Source organism: Equus quagga, chromosome 12 (genome assembly GCF_021613505.1).
Source record: "Equus quagga isolate Etosha38 chromosome 12, UCLA_HA_Equagga_1.0, whole genome shotgun sequence".
In the NCBI taxonomy this organism is placed as follows: Eukaryota; Metazoa; Chordata; class Mammalia; order Perissodactyla; family Equidae; genus Equus; species Equus quagga.
Window position 1 is genome coordinate 15,260,127 of NC_060278.1, and position 17,425 is coordinate 15,277,551.

General features: G+C 36.4%; 1 protein-coding gene across 1 annotated transcript in view; it reads right to left on the reverse strand.

Moving 5' to 3' along the window:
* Nucleotides 1–17,425, reverse strand: part of MALRD1 (MAM and LDL receptor class A domain containing 1) — a 640,183-nt gene that overhangs the window by 563,846 nt on the left and 58,912 nt on the right. The window contains exons 8-10 of the mRNA XM_046679849.1: nucleotides 14,388–14,554; nucleotides 9,248–9,340; nucleotides 6,523–6,730 (exon numbers count right to left, since the gene is read on the reverse strand). Coding sequence (XP_046535805.1) covers nucleotides 6,523–6,730; nucleotides 9,248–9,340; nucleotides 14,388–14,554 — 468 coding nt within the window. The remainder of the gene's footprint in view (nucleotides 1–6,522; nucleotides 6,731–9,247; nucleotides 9,341–14,387; nucleotides 14,555–17,425) is intronic.

The following is a 17,425-nucleotide window of genomic DNA, read 5'->3' on the forward strand; positions in this document are numbered from 1 at the left end:
CTTGGTCAAGGAATCCTTCCACCTCCCCCACAAGGGGACCCCCATTCCTAGAGACACAATTCCCTGGAACACAAAATCTTTCATGGGTAGAGTAACCACACGTCGGGGTTGGCGCAGGATTGCCCTGATTTATGCCTGTTGTCCTGGCATAATAATTAATACCTCTCCTTTCCCCTCTCAAGTGTTCCTGTTTGGGCAATAATTTCAATATTACCCTATCGGGGCAGTAAACTATACATATATTGATACACAAAGAAAGCAAGTCCATATACACAACAACCTTAGTCACTGCAGGTGGCCACTGAAGTAACCATCCTATTCCCCAACTAGGCAGTGGTGTGAAATGATAAGACCAGTGAGTGTGGAAAGGAAAGTACAACCAGACCCAAGCATCGCCAACCCTTTGACAGACTGTTCACAACTGTGCCTGTGTCACTCAACTGCAAAGACATAAAGAAGATTTCAAGACAAAATAACTTTGGATTGTATAAATGTTGAGATTTGGCTTTAGGAGAAAAGTTCAAAGCATTTCTTTCATTACCTGCATGTCTTATCTGTTAAAATGTCGATCATTGCACTTTGCACAGAACACTAAACACTGCTGTCCTTTGAAAAATGAGAATTTTTTAAATCCATTACCATAAAGATACGTGAAAGCAAAATGATGCAGTCACCTCTGTAAAAATCTTGGTGAATTGCTCAGCTGTTTTTACCAATGACATTTGTTCGAGCGCACTTCAAAGGACTTGTTTTTAAAGCTAAATATTCTAGAATTTAACTGCGCTATAAAATATGTCAAATTCCAGTCACCGAAGTTGAAGTTCTTGCCTTAATATTTCCCCTACAAAATTCAGGAAGTTTAAGGTGAAGTTATAAATATATGTAGAAACCAGGAGGGCCAAACACATTCTGGCAACTAAGAAATACTTTATGACACTCTATATGTTAAATGTTGAATATTTATAAAATCCAAAAAATCATCTATTCATATTATAAACAAAATGTATTCACTACAAACAGTGGTTTTGATTATTTGGTTGCTTTTATTTAAATTTCTGTGATGATAGAACACACTTCACCATTTCTAATCAGAGCATGAGATATGCCACTGTTCATAATTTTAGTGAAATTTCACTGAGTTCATCAGTTAGAGTAATATTTTTAAATTATGACAAAGCTTTCTCTTGCATATTTAATCACAGTATCATATTGGCAGGAGAAAAAGAATTTCATGTGGCAGCTGAGGAAAATTCTGCAGGATCATGGAAATTAAAATATTTATGAATCCTCCAGTTGAGAAGTAAATCAGTTGTCTATTATCTAAGACAAAAGTCTTTATGGGAATGAATGGAGAATGTTCCATTCAATAACATATATTAGATTTTAATGTGATTATACTATATAAACACTGTTACTATTTATTGAGAAACCACAAGCATCTTTTCTCCACTAAACATACATGTATTTCTTTCTCGCCCTCAGGAAGTATTTTCGTATTCAACAATTTTCTTTCAGAATAGAAAGACATCCAGAGACAGTATCACAGTAAAAATTAGATGCCTTGCACTGGATTCTTGGTTTAAATTTCTTTCATTTGAATATTGTACCAACTTCGTCAAACTGTCACAACTTATATCAGCAATTTTAATGCTCTAAAAAGTCCTACAATTAAACGAACTTTTTCCCACAGAATTTTCTAAACTGTTTCGATTTGAACATAGACCTGTCCATCCTGGCACCCTTTTTGGAATACAACACACACAGTCTTTTTCTACAGGCTATGATTGGAAATTACACACATATCTTTTCAAAATTTTATTGTGGGAAAACATACATAGCATAAAATTAACCTTTTTATCCAGGTTTAAGTGCAGAGTGTCATTAAGTACACTCACACAGCCGTACACCCAGCACCATCACGCACCTCCAGAACTTTCTCATCTTCCCAAAGTAACTCCATACCGATTAAACACTAACTTTCCACGTTTGCCTCCCCCTCTCTCCTGGCAACCACCATTCTGCTTTCTGTTTCTATGAATTTGGCTCCTCTAGGTAGCTTATATAAGTAGAATTACACATATTTGTCCTTTTGTGACTGGCTTATTTCACTTAGCATAACGTCTTCCAGGTTCATCCACGTCGCAGCATGTGTCTGAAAATTAGGTATACTTTATATGTAAATTACTCAGCTCGCCAACGTATGCCTTTAGATATGTTTGGCACATGTTATATTTTAATTATTTATTAGTAATATTTAAAAAATATATTGCATATGTATTTTATTATTAAAAGTCTCTATTTTATACATGCAGTATTTGTCCTTCTGTGACTGTCTTCACTTAGCATAACGATTCCTCCTATATGAAGTATCTAAAATACTCAAATTCACAGAAGCAGAGAACAGAACAGTGGTTACCAGGGGCTTCAGGACAGAGAAATGAGGACCTGTTGTTCACTGGGTATAAAATTTCAGTTATGCCAGATGAATCAGTTCTAGAAACCCGCTGTACCGCCTAGCGCCTGTAGTCAACAACACTATACTGTGCTTTCTTTTTCAAATGTTCTGCAGTACTTCTACTTAACGGTTTTGTAGAAATACAGCCTTTCGTGAAATATTTTGAGAAGAGAGCGAAAGAAGAAAGAGCATGGGGGAAAGAGCTCACTTGTCTGCTCCACTAGCAACGTGCAGCAGGACCATTTTTTTACATTCCTTTAAGTGATATATTTGAAGCTGAAAGTGCGGTCACAGGCGAGGCGTTTGCCTTGCATCTCACACACAGGTCTTGACGACGGAGTCTTTTAGGGTCGACGTGGCGAAGTTTACGGGGCAGGTGGAGCTAGTCTGTTTAAAACTAGGACAGGCGCTACCCTCCGCTCAACAAGGTTATAAGACTTCTGGGAAGTTCTGCAAAACCGCTTGAAGTTCACCTCGTTAGTGCCCCGTACCCTCCCCACGTAGGCACTTTCCCATCGGATGCTGCAGTCCTTGCAGCGACGACAACCGCGTTGCTGCTGTAAGAACTGTCCTGGGCCCTGCCCACCTGCGGGGCTGCTCCGGGCTCCCTGGCCCTCCCCCGGGCCACCTCCTCGCCCTTCCACCTGCTGTTCCCAGCGCGCCCGCACCGCAGTCTGGGCCTCGCCTCCTCCTCGGACTGCGGCCCTGGGGGTGCCTTCCCTGCCGACCCCTCTCCGGCCTCGGGGCCTCTGCTCGCCGCCGCGGTCTCGGCCTTTCCAGAAAGGTTGGGGCGCGGCGGCGGCCCCGGGCGACTACCTGGCGACAGCGCGCGGGCGCCGCTCCGGGGCTGCCCTGCGCAGGGGGACGCTGAGCCGCATCCGGGGCCGGGGCTGGCAGGGGGTGGAGTTGCGGGCCCCGCGCAGCACCAAGCGCCGCCCCAGCGAGGACCGCAGCGAAATGTCACGGAGCGGGGTCACCTCTATGGTCACGTCGCGGAGGCTGGGGCTCGCCGCCCTGAGTTGTGCCTGCTGGTAGTAGTCGAAGTACTCAGCAGTCTCCAGCTGCCCATAGCCGGGAAAGAGGAGGAGGCCGGTCCCACCAGGGGAGAGGACCAGGAGGAGGAAACGGAGCCTGGGAGAAGCCCCCGCCCGCGGCGCCCTTGCCCTTGGCAGCCTGCGGGTAGGGGGACCCGTCTGGGTAGGGGGCACACGTCACCCGCCCAGAACCTTTTCCCCCAGGGCAGCCATAAGCGCACACCCACCAGGTTAAGAGGGTAAATCTCGTGTTGTGTTCTTACTACAAAAAAGGGGAACACAGGAAAACATTTGGAGGTGAAGGATGTGTTGATGGTTTCACAGGTGTATGCAAATGTCCAAACTCATCAAATTGTATCCGTTAATTACATGCAGTTTTTGTATATGAATTATACCTTAATGAAACTGTTAAAAATCTCGTTTGATCTTATAGTAATGCTCGTGGCGATTAGTAAGTAGTGGGAGTTTTTGCTTCTATTCAGAATTCTCTGACGAGTTTGCCTTTTCTTAAGTCTACATTTTTATATGCCATCTGTTTTCTCTCTCAGCTGTCTTTTCATTTCTGAAGTCTGTTTGGAGAACAGTGATTCTCAAACTTTAATATTCAGAGGAATCACCTGCGACATTGTTACACTGCAACTTTTTACAGCCCAGTTCTGTAAGACTGGGCTGTGGCCTGAGGTTCTGCGGCAGAGCGAGGTCCCAGGCAACGCTGATGCTGCTGGTACACAAAGTGCGCTCTAGTAGCAAAACTCTAGCAAAACCCACTTCCCCTTTATAATTAACTGCTTCTGGAAAGGCACTGACCAAGAGACTCAGTCAAATACGTTTGTTAAAATAGTATCCAAAAGCAAGAGGAATTTGCTAACCAAACAACGCCTGAATGAGCGTGTCTTTTGGGAAAAACACATGGACTATGGCATACTAACTGATGATGTTCATGAGTTGACATTTACTAAGTCTCCAGAATATGGTAAGTACTTCTGGTGCTATTCAAACTGGATATATGATGTAAACCAGCCTAGAGATCCCAAAGTAGGATAAAAAGAAGATATGAAAGCATTTTTCTTGTGCTTCATGAAGCTGGGAATTCGATTTATAAGAAAAGTTGGTATTACAAATTCAAATTTGTAAAATATAAATTTAAAAGTATATGTAAAATCTTTCAACGTGGTTTTAAATTTCAAAGGGAAGCCTCTCTTATTTTGTAATAATGTACATATGGATATATGCATAAATATATTAAATACTTTGGTGCAGAAAATAGTGTAATGGTGCATCAATTCTAATAATTCAATTGCTATATATTTCTGCAAAGCAAAAATGCTTATACAAATATTTATATGAAATATTCATGTTGGACTCAAAATATGTGTATATATATTCATCATAATACATAAGTATTTTGTAATATGTACTATGGCTACATTTTTATGTCGTATATCCTACATCAAGTTGATCTCAATCAAGTGAACATGCTAGGTTTTCTTTGGTCAAGTGAGGTAGCGTTATTTGGAAAACTTAACAGACTAAGAAGTAAACACTATTTGTTGATAAGCACCAACACCTGTGCCTGCATTCACACAAAGGAATGGCAGAATGGTATCAAAATATATTCTACTGAAAAGATGCCATATACGTAATCAACGAAACTTCAATAAAGGAAGGGAAATGGGAAAATATGTCAAAAATCAAATGCTAAAATATCTACTAATACTCCAATTTGATTAAGAAAACCAATTAATAGAAGAACATAGAGAACCCATCACCATAGGAAAAAAGAGAGAAAAGAAGCTGTTTCAATACGAACAATTGAATAGACAGGAAATATATTTACTTTCAGTTATTGAAATTGAGACTAATGCCAATCTTTAGAAAGGTGAATTTCTCCAAAACAAATGAACCAAATGATCTGTAAAAACTTTAAATAGAGCACAAAAAGGAATCTGACACTCATATTAGAGAAAATGTATTGTTCTCAAGTGTTCTTGTTGAAAGAAAAAGGAGAGCTGAAAGAAAAACTCTATCGAAATCATATGGGTAAGTAGATTATTTTGTTTACATCTAATGTTTAAAGGTAGGTGTTTGAGGAATTAATGGAATTGCTATTTACAAACAGATGGAGGATTTCTCTCTTGCTTTCCCATCTCCCCTTTCCTATATCCTTCTCCATTGCTCTTTATAAAATCTTTACTTGCCCGTCAACAGAAGCATATCGTACAAAGAGCTTTTCATTAAAAAGGTGGTATTTATCTTGTTGCAATATTTTTCTCTTGCTCAACAAAATACTTCACTAAAATAAAACACTGCAGCAAAATAAATGTCAAGTTTTTAATAATTTAAACCACTTGTTTGCACTATAGGAATTGGATTCATTTAGTTGGAATTCATCATTTCTAAAGAGACACTATTTTAGTTGCTAAGTTACCTCATCTGGGAACCATCATGTGGGTTGTAAATTAAATTACATTTCCTCTTAAATATGACTAGGCTGGAATAGTAATGGGATTTCTTGTCATTACTCCTATCAAACACTCTCCATAAAAGGCCTGAAAGGAAGATGTTGGGCCTTTTTTTTACCCAGTCATGAGGACCAACTGTGGCTGACATGCAGCCCTCTGCCTCTTTATCCCTTCCCCACAGCTTCCTACATAACTGGTCAGAATGGAAAAAGCTTTATATTTAATAAAAGTTAGCAATTCATAATGTCTCCAAAGGGAAAAGTACAGAGAAGTTCCCACTCCCACCCATTTTCCTCTTTAAGACGCATGTACACCCACACACACACACTAATCACAATTATCCATTTGTTGAACAAATAGAGAGGTTTTACAGTGTTAGCAACAAGCACTAAAACATTAAATTACCATAGAGATTGCCACAAGGAACAGAGCTAATAGCTTCAGAAAGAGAACGCACATTCATCTTCTTTCATCCGTATTAACTTTACCTTGATCAAAACAAAGACTATTTTCAATCCAACTACAGTCGTGAATGTGAGCATGTGAAAGAGTAAACTATGAACTCACGTACAGCAGGTCACTGGGTCTTCATCACTCTCATCAGAGCAGTCCTGCCGAGAGTCACAGACCGACTCTTGGGCGATGCACTGGCCACTGGCACAAGTGAATTCAGCTGCAGAGCAAAGCTTTCTGGATGGAGCCTGTGCACAGGCATAGACCCAGAGCTGATCGAGCCCAATAAAGCCTTTCTGGCTCAAAAGAGCCCCTTCAAAAATAACCTTTAGGATAAAAAAAGAACAATGTATGAGTTCATAATCTCTTTTAAAATACAAAAAAAGGATAACAGAGATTAAATAATTATTGAGAAAAAAGTCCGTTTAAAGAGCAAGCACAATTGATAAAATGTTCCCATTTGAGAAGCCTGACCCACATGCATAAGACTAATGGGCACGTTAGATCCACTGGGGCCTCTGAGAAACCACCCACGATCAGACGAAATACAGCATCCCACTTAAGCATTGACAATATCCTTGACTGCAAACCTGTTACTTGGTCATCATCTTAACAGCTCTCTTTCTTTAATATTGAAGGAAAAAAATAAGTATTGTCACTACTTGTATAACAAGAGCTAGAAGTGCGTCTGGTTTTTTAATTACTGAAATTAGTAAGGAATGCATGAAAGGAAATATCAGGCAAATAGTAAGGGATAAAATAGAAAATTTAAAAGAATAAATATAAAACTCTATCAATATTCATAAAAGAAGAATTTCTCTAACAATCAAAGAAGTGCTCATTAAAGGAAATAAATCTCGTTTTCTCCAATCAAATTGCTAGCTTTTCTGCAGGTCTACATTTTTAGCAAGTGAAACAATCATACCTTGCAAATCTAAGATAATGTTAAAGTGTTAATATTTCTTGAGGTTCTACCAAGAGTAATGGTAAGTTAACACCAAAAGTGAAGGAAAGGTATAAATATCTGACTATAGTAAAACCTAATTCTCTGCCATCCAATATGATAGTCACTGGCTACATAGGGCTATTTCAACTTAAGTTAATTAAAATAAAATTAAAATTCATTTCCTCAGCCCTACTAGTCACATTTCAAGTGTTCAATAGCCATGTGTGGCTATTGGCTACCATATTGGAGGGCTTAGATACAGAAAATTTCTATTAGCACAGAAAGTTCTATTAAACAGTGGTAAACTAAATGTTGTTAATGTATAAATAAGATAGGAATGAAGACCGACTCCTTTTAGTTTCTTCCAGCTTAAAGTTCCTGAATAGATTTTCTTCTTTGTAAAAACATAAGGGCTATATATTTGTTTGTTTGTTAAGAATTACTTAAGATCAAGTGTCAGTTTGCAAATATATTTAACAATTTAGTCCAGAAAATAACAGTAAATTTAAATCATATCTAATACTAAGAAAACTTTGCATGCTCCTCTACACTTTCCCCATAATGAATATTAAAGCAAAAGCATGTAAAAATTATTGGATCTACAGCTGTATATTTTCATAGCAGCAAGAGATCAGATATGCAGAAATGATACCAGTTTGGGTTTCAGAAACTGAGTTTAAACTTAGATCTCAAAGTCTGCCATTATTGAAAAGCTAATTAATGTGCAATTGGAAACCTAGAATGACTCCCAAATTATTTTCTTTATATTTTACTTTATTTTATCTTTGAGTTAAATAAGAAAACTTTAATATTCAGTTTATGTAAAAAGTACAAAACTCTAATCATTTCGTACCTCTTTCAGAAATTATAAAGAGAAATGTCAGCTTAGAAAAACCAAAATAGTGTCAAAATGTTAACTCAATAGGCTATCACATAAACCTCGACTTTGCTAAAATTGCTACAAAAATACTGTGGTTCAGAAATACCAACCATGACAGTAAATGGGATTCTAAAAGTCTGCATGGTTACAGTTCAGCATCATTTGAGTTCCCTTTTAATACCAAGAAAAATGTATAAATACGGAATTAGCATAAAGGAATGAAATTAGTTTCAAAAGCCACACATATAATGTTTCATTATTTTACTCACACTCCAGTATAAATATATTTATACACTCTATATACAGCACAAAATGAATGGAAACTTAAAATACTTCACTTCAAAATTAAAATTCTAATTAACAATAAATAATACCAGCTATTTAAATATTGATCCCACTGGCATTACTATATCTTTCGATATTGCCATGATATTAGAAAAGAAGGAAGTCATAGGCAAAGATTTAATATGAAATTTAAAAAAATGTTATCAGGTACATATTTTCTACACAATCTCAACTCTACATACAACACAAAATAACAAAATCGCAAATTAATTTTTTGAAGAGACAGCATGTCCACTGAGCATATGTATGTTTCAGATGTATCTCTGTATAGACAGATTTATCCATGTGTTATAAAGATGTGAACTATTACATTCAAAATATTTGCGTATACTCTACTGATTTTCAAAACTGCTTTATTATTTATCTGCTTCTCAATGCAATTTGCTTCCCTGGTCACACTGCATGGTGCTGGGGGTGCCAGGCAGGGAGCCCATGGAGAATGAGGAAGCTTTAAACAAGAGTATTCACACTCCAGCGCCTCTGCTCAGGGGAAATTTGGCCTGAGAAGGGCTAGGTATGATGAAAACAAGTCAGTAACTGCTCTCCCTAAATATACAAGTCTACATTCCTAATTTAAATGCTAATTTAAGCTTAGCAATGGGTGATAAATTCACTACTGCAAAGCTAAAAATTAAATTTATGATAAAAAAAATTTGCTTTCCCCTTTTATACCTTAAATGTCTTCAGTCCTTCTGGTATTAGCACATCTGCTTTCACCCATTTTCTGTGAGTTGATGTGTTGTATGTCCAAAATATTTCTTCTTCCTTTGATTCGACGAAAAAGACATTACTGATTCCTCAAATTCTCCTCTCGTACTTACCTACTCTCTTAATTACATTTTAGTAGAGTTTGCCTTACCTATATGATACGAAGTGCTAGGGAATCTAAAGAGTTGGTGAAAACCTATAGAACACTTTTTAAAGGAAAAATAAGGAAATGGGGGCAGGGATGAATAGGTGGCACACAGAGGATTTTTAGCGCAGGGAAAATGCTCTGTATGATACTATGATGGTGAATACATGTCATTATATGTGTCCAAACCAATAGAGTGCACAATACCAAGACGGAACCCTCGTGTAAACTATGGACTTTGGGTGATAATGATGATTCAATGTAGGTTCATTTGTTGTAACAAATGTACCATTCTGGTGGGGGATGTTGACAACGGGGAGGCTGTGCCTGTGTGGGGGCAGGGGGTGTATTGGGAAATCTCTTAATTTTGCTGTGAACCCAAAATTGCTCTATAAATATAAAGTCTTTTTTAAAAAATAAAGAAATAAAGCATGTCTTTGTAGTAAAGCTGCTTATGTTTTGTGATGGACAGTAACAATGGAGCAAAAATTTGAACGGAATCTTAAAGTACTGTACTTCAAAAATAAAATTCTAAATAGCAATTTATAATACCAGCTATTTAAATGTTGATTCCACTGACATTACTACATTTTGGAATATTGCCATGATATTAGAAAAGAAAGAAATGACAGGCAAACGTTTAATACAAAAGTAAAAAAAAAAAATGTTAGATATATTTTTCTGCACAATCTCAATTTATATATTTTTTCTATGAGAGATTTCATTCCAAGTTCCAAACAACCAAACAATACAGTTATGTTCGAGAGATTATATTTCCTTTTGACTCTCTGGTCATTCTATCAAAGACCTTTTTACATTTACCAGAGCACACCATGTCATGCATCTCTATAATGACCATTTTCCAGGTTGCAAAGTACATGCAAAATTATGTTACTATACGCAGTGAGGTAAGATACTAATAAAGTCTGTAATGCGCTCCAAATTTCTGCCTACCGTATTGGGCTTTATGATTTGTGCCTATGGCTGTATGTTCTGAAATAATCCTATATGTCTTTAGATTTTATCAAACATTCAAGTTAATTTAACATTTACCTGGTAAACATAGACCAGATTGTTCATAGTATTTACCCATAGGATGCATTAATTTATCCTGTATCAACATAGTGAAAACGCAGAGGCTGGCATAAATACGTCTCAGGTTGAACTCTGAGACTGTCTCTGTGCCCTCCTTCTACTGCGAGATAGAAACAGCACTGGAAGGTGACATCTAGTTGTAATTCAAATGACACATGACACTCAGACTTTTTCAGACTCTCCTTACTAAGCATTTATTTCCTCACTTAGTTTCACTTTTTTCATTTATGCCAAGATTTTCTAAAAATGAATTTTCAATTTAGTCCTTTAATCTCTGTTTTCTACTCCAAATTACCAAGTCTTAAATATTCAGACGATAGTCTAAATCCATTAAAATGCATTTCTTCTCATTATTTATTCATATCAACTGTTAAGACTTTAGCAAGACACTGAAACATACATGGTAGACATATTTTCAGCTTCCAGGTCACATCAGGATGAACTGGAGTTATAAAAAGTTGAGACAAGCAACTAATTTTTCTTTCAGTAATTTCCTAAGCCACTTGAGTTATTTAGCAACGAAACACTTAGATCCTCCACAGATTCTTTTGGTGACACTGCGTGGCAAGTTGCATTCATCATGTCCTCTCATTTTCATTTTATGAAAATAATTTAGAGCAGTTGTGTTCATTTTTTACAATGACTAATTGATTCCTCTCTGTTCTACCTGAAGAAGAATGCATTTACATTCTTTTGAAAAGTGAGTGGAGTTCTTTCTAAACTTAAATGGCTTTTCATATACTAAGTTAACGGTATATTGTGTATGAAATCCAGATTTTTCTACTACATTTTCCTGTCTGACAATACAAGCAATGAAAAAGAAAACTAATTTATCCCGACTAAATGAAATCAGCTTTTATTTTATTTCTGTCCTTGCTCTCAGACTCTTATCTAGTTACTTTCAGCAGATGTCAATGTAAAAAAGAAACTCTCAGCTCAGAAAAGCCTTTCAAGTGACACTCTGTTTTCTATTATCTTAAAATCGATCAATCAATAAACATTCTAAAAATGTCTTTGCTCCCCCAGACCAGGATCAATAATGTCATTTTACCTTTCGAGAAAAATATTTATCACTAGATCTCTTGGACATCTCAGCTTATCTTTCACTTTTCCAGTGAAGAAATGAAAGGTACCAAATTCAAGGTTTTTTGTTTTTTTGTGTTTTTTTTTAACTACTTTAGATTACATGTGGGGATGGGACCATGTACTTTGTTAAAGACCTTCTTTCAAAGAAAGCTTATAGTGGCTTTAAAAACTGTATCATACAAGAAAAGATACTTTCTAAGACATTTTCTTTCCCGCCCCAGTTTGCATTCTTCCTATTTGTTAGCAAGAATTTAGAAAATACGTTAACAGTACCGCAAGCTGGGCACCCCACTCTCCTTGGCTCACTGATACGGAAACTCTCCTCAGGATAAAAGACAGGATTGTTGCTATGATTATTACCTTATAGATGATGGACAGAGATCTAATCTCAAGAGTAGTAAATGGCACAAACTAGAATTGCTACTTTTTATTTAACAACTTGCCTCTCTCCTGTGTTTTCTATTTTCCAAGTTCTAATGTTCTCTGAAAATAAAGAAAATGACCGTTGGTGTTCTCACGAGATACTTCTTGGTTTACCTGCACACATTCTAATGATTATTTTCTTTATCTATTCATGGAAGATGTAAATTATTCTTTTCATCAAGAGCTAATTTTTTAAATGATGAGTCCTTTTTCAGTTTGTGATAAAACATCAATGTGTGCTTAAGTGTACTTTGATGCAGATTTTCTGTTGGTGTTGAACACGTTACAGGTGCAGACGTACATGTTACCTGTATAGCAAACAGAGGATCAGAAGAGATAAGATACTGACCTACAGAATGCTGGATAAACTGACTCAAACATTAGTTAACACTTTCTAAGACGTACACCCAATTGCTTCTGACTAACACACTAGATCAGTTCTCCATGATTAACTTCTTTTCTTATAATGTGGGAGACGGAATCTTGATATCTCTATTCTTACTATGTGATGTGGTATCTGAAGCCGATTTCTTTCACTCTTATCTTGTACAGTCCCAAAGCCACCATAAAAATGATATTTCTTATTTTTAATAATTCATAATTCCATTCTACATATATTAAAACTTTGAAAATCCATCACTGATGTTCAGGGCAGATTAAATACTGCTCAGGATTAGAAGATATACGATACAAATTTTTACTTAAATTTAGCATAATAACTCATTCAACTTTTAATGAATATTAATAAATTATCTTTCACACAAAACCTACTATCTTAGGATCATATATTTTTAAAGCATCTTTAACTATAATATAAACTCAGTAAAATTTTCCAGAATTTTTTTCACTATGTCTTTGTTGAAGGAAATTGGAAATTATAGAAGGTTGCAAATTGCATGGAGGCTCATTAGGCTTGGTTTACTTGGCACAGGTGACAATAACTGAAAGATTGTTGAAGCATGAACGGTAACATATCTGGATAAAGTTTAACCTAATTTTTTTCTTCTTTGGTAAAATTTCCCCCATATGTCTGGAGTACTGCAGAAAGGGCAGGGAGATGTTTTCACCCATTCACTCACCCCACACCTTACCAAATTGAATGAAATATATCGAAAAGATTCTAGGGCTGTGGGCTGCCAAATACTGCTGCAAAAATATCACAAAAATATAACCTAGTTACAGAATGCTAGAAATTATGTCTCATCCATGTAGCAAATGTACTAGGCCAACCAATGAGAATTCTTATCCAACTTTATGCCTTAGGACTCTGTGAATGTTCTGGAAAAGAAGTAGCAGAAAGATGATGGACATGATGAAAATAACACAAAAGGAAAAGGGAGAAGGTGTGTGATAGAACTAGGAAGAATCAGAGACAATTTCTCTTGGATTTTCAAATATCTTGGTAATAAGCATTCTGATACTTGAGGATTAATTATGGTGGCACTTCAAACTTGAGAAGGAAACAGAGCACAAGAAAGTGCTATTAACAGGTAGTTAGTGGCACTTGATAAGCACAGGCAATAAACTTTTTTGAAAAATGAATCTGGCTGATGTCATGTGGAAGTTTCAACTGGGCTTATTCAAAGCATCCTGAGCCAAAGGAAACTGATTTGGAGGCATTTACTGTCTTCCTTTTCCCAGTGTCAGAATTCCTGCAATCATTGTCAAATGTTCCCCATTTCTAGAATGCCTGCTGTTTACCCATATGATTTCTTTACTCCGATCTAAAAATAAATTCTTCTTCACAACAGAAATTCTCAAAGCATCTGAGGTATTTTCCCACTTGCAAAAGACTGTTTTCAGTTAAAGTTAGGTAAAAAAGGCATGGATTTGTTTTATTCACTAGCATTACAACTACAACTTTCACTCTACCCGGTGAGTCATTTTCTTTTTCATTCAAAAGACTCATCTGTCTGTATTTAATCAGGAATTACCAGTCTTTAAATTTGTATCTACTGGTACCAGAACAAGTAATGGACTTCCATCATATTTATAGCCTTAATGATATATAGATCTAAAATTCAAAACACATCACATCAGAACTTCAATACACAGTGAATAATACAGAATCCCAGATATTTCATTTTTTATCAGACCTATAGTTTCTTTAATATATTTCCATGAATTTTAACAACTTTATGAAATAATCCTCTGCAAATTATCACAGTAACTTTTTCACATGACAATATCTTTGAAACTGGCTCCTAAATATTTCCTTTTAAAAAGAATACCAAATAAAGTCAAGTCAAAGAATATCTAAAGCCTACACACAACTGAGAAATAGAAACACAAGTTGCCGAAAACAGAAATTTCATTTATTGAGTGAATTAGAAATAAATGCAAATTTCTTCTCACCTTATTATTATATAGTCCTACTCTCAGAACACTGTTTTCCATGGAGTAATAGAATTGAAGATGGCAGCTCTTGCCCACGCAGTGATACACAGAGCTATTTAGATAAGCCCTGTTGTCTGAGTGGTTAAGAGCAGAAGCATGCTGAGCCCCCACCCATATATAGGAACCTGAAAAACAAAGGAAAAGGAAGCAATTTAGAAAAAAATTAGCTGCTTTCTGTTTGAACAAAATCATTGTATTTCTGGAGTTTTCAAAATTGGGTTTGAACATAAATATTTTATTTAAAAAAAATATGGTGTTTTAAAATGATCACATCAACTACAAATTATGGGTTTTCATTTCCGTATGTGATTTCTGAAATGCATCAACATCTCTTCCTAATTCTTGAAATAACACTTTGGTAATACTCCCAATATGAAAATTCATTATTCTTATCAAAAGAAATCTACTGATATAAAAATCTCTATGCCACCAAATTTTTATTTTCTTTTAAATGCCACAATACAATCTTTCTTTAATCATTAATTTCTCATCTTTCTTCCCAAAATTCTTTTCTCTTTTGATTATTTCTTTTACTTTTCACAAAAAACCCTTTATAGCTTAAGGGAATATAATTTAAACTGCGTTTTTTATAACCAAACTACATAGAAGTATCAGATATCTGGGGTCTTATTAAACTACACCTGTGGATTTTGTAATACATATTGTCAATCAATGTTTCCCATCTGATTCTTAAAACCAATTTGATAGTTCTTGAACTCAATGGCATAGACAATGCAGAGCTACAAAGATATTTCTATGATTTTACTACTTCAGTTTTCAAAAATAAAGTCTTTCATATGTTTTATTTCTTTGTAAGATAGTAAATATTCCTGAAGCTTCTAAAAACTTTGAATTTAAATTAAGTGAAATTCTTATTTACTAGAAATGATAGACTTTAATCAAAATAGCACAGTAAGTTAATACTTTGCCTCTGACCTATACTTAAGAAAATGATGAACAAAATGAAAACACATTTTTACAAAAGCAGAGACAGATCAAAAGCAAGATAAAACATCTCAAAAAATGATGATATGCCAAGTAATGAGGAGGGCTGGAACCCACAGAACTTTTGGACTTTAGGACCTAAAGCAGCCTGGGGTAGCTTGAATTTTGACTAATTTAAATGTTGCAAAAAGCTGAAGGAACAGAGTCAAATCTTCTCAATGAAGTCAAAGACTAGGCCTGGGGAACCCTGCTCATAAACTGAGGTAGGAATTATTCCTACCCTCACTGCCTTGGGCTACGGCTAAGTGACAGGGTGTAGAAAACTCCAAGAGTTACCATGAAGTATGAACCCCTAAACTAGTATCATTACTCAGATAAGGTCTTGGGGAGCTAAATAATACTATGACAAAAGCACTGAATGAGGAGGTAGGAACAAAGAAAAAGAGTAGGAAAGAATGGAGGGGAGTGGAGAAAGAAAGCAAACTTCATTGAGGAAGAGCCTGCAAAATTTCTGGTTTCTGGACTAGTATGCAAGGAGCTAGGAAGTTGTTAGTCCTGTGCTCTCAACAAGAAAGCAAATGAACAAACAGAGAATCAATAACGCTTCTTACATCCATGAGAAAAGTGAGATTATGGTGCAAACCACTGCCCCAAGAATTAGTGAGGCAGGCAGATACAGATAATTGCAACTCACCAGAGCAGAAACCCAAGTGCACAAATTTCTATGGTAGCCAGTATTGGGGTAGAAAAACCTAATGAATTGCTGGAGGCATAATGTGGAGAAATTTGAGAGTTGAAAATACCACGGGAGCCCCTTTTAAGGAGGATCCCACACTTTTGTGACTTTGACTTCCAGGAACCCTACCAGGTTCTCCCAGTGAAAATGAGAGAAAAATCTTCTTGTGCCTGCAGCTGAGGGATTGAAAAAAGTCATTTTTAAATATACCAGGATTATTCTGTTATTCTTAACAAGGCTTCCACTCAAGAGAAACTATTTTACTACTGCCTAACTCACTGGCATTTGACCAGAGCCTAACCAACCTGGGAGAAGTGAAATATCACCTCCCAGCAGGACCTAGCCTTCCACATAGGAGGAGGAATATGCCCAGATCTGCCCGCTCTAGCCTTCCTGTCTCACCTAAGGTCAGGAGGAAGCACCTGTGAAGGTCGTGGAGCAGAGGTAAAATCTCACTAGAAGACATAAACCTATTCATAGGAGTAGAGAATGCTTCACCTCCCCTCACAAACTCCCATCACACCAAAAGGGGTCCTGTATAATAAACAAAGGAATATTACTGAAAGAACTGCAAGTCACAGATCGTATCTAAGAAGCCATCGCAAGGAAAATCCGAAGACAACAGCTAAGACAAAAACAAGAACACTAGAAGAAATTTTAGCCTTGGATATCTATAGCTAGAGTAAACAGTAAACAGAGTCTAAACTCTAGCTGATAAACATAAAAGCTCATACGATAGACGTTTTTACTTTCATTCCTTTTACATGGTACACCATGCCTGGCATTTAACAAAAAATTACAAGGCATACTGAAAGGCAAAAAAACGTAGTTTGAAGAGAAAGAGCAAACATCACAAGATATGACAAGGATGTTGGAATTATCAGATTGGGAATTGAAAAAAATCTATGATTAATAAGAGCTCTAATGGAAAAAGTACAAAACATGCAAAAAAGATAACGTAGGAAGGGATATGGCGATTCTAAAAAAGAGTCAAAAAGAAATGCTAGAGATGAAAAAAGACTGTAATGAAATGAAGATGGCCTTCAATGGGGTCATTAGTAGACTTGACATGGCTGAGGAATGAATCTCTGAGCTTGAGAATACATCGATAGAAACTTCCAAAACTGAAAAGCAAAAAGAAAAAAACAATGAGAAAAAAGGAATAGTATACCCAAGAACTGTTGGACAAGTACAAAACGTGTAACATATGCGTAATGGGAATATGAGAAGGAAAAGAAAGAGAAGCAACACTTGAAGCAATAATGACTGAGAATTTTCCCCAAATTAACAACAGACATCAAACCAGAGATCTAGG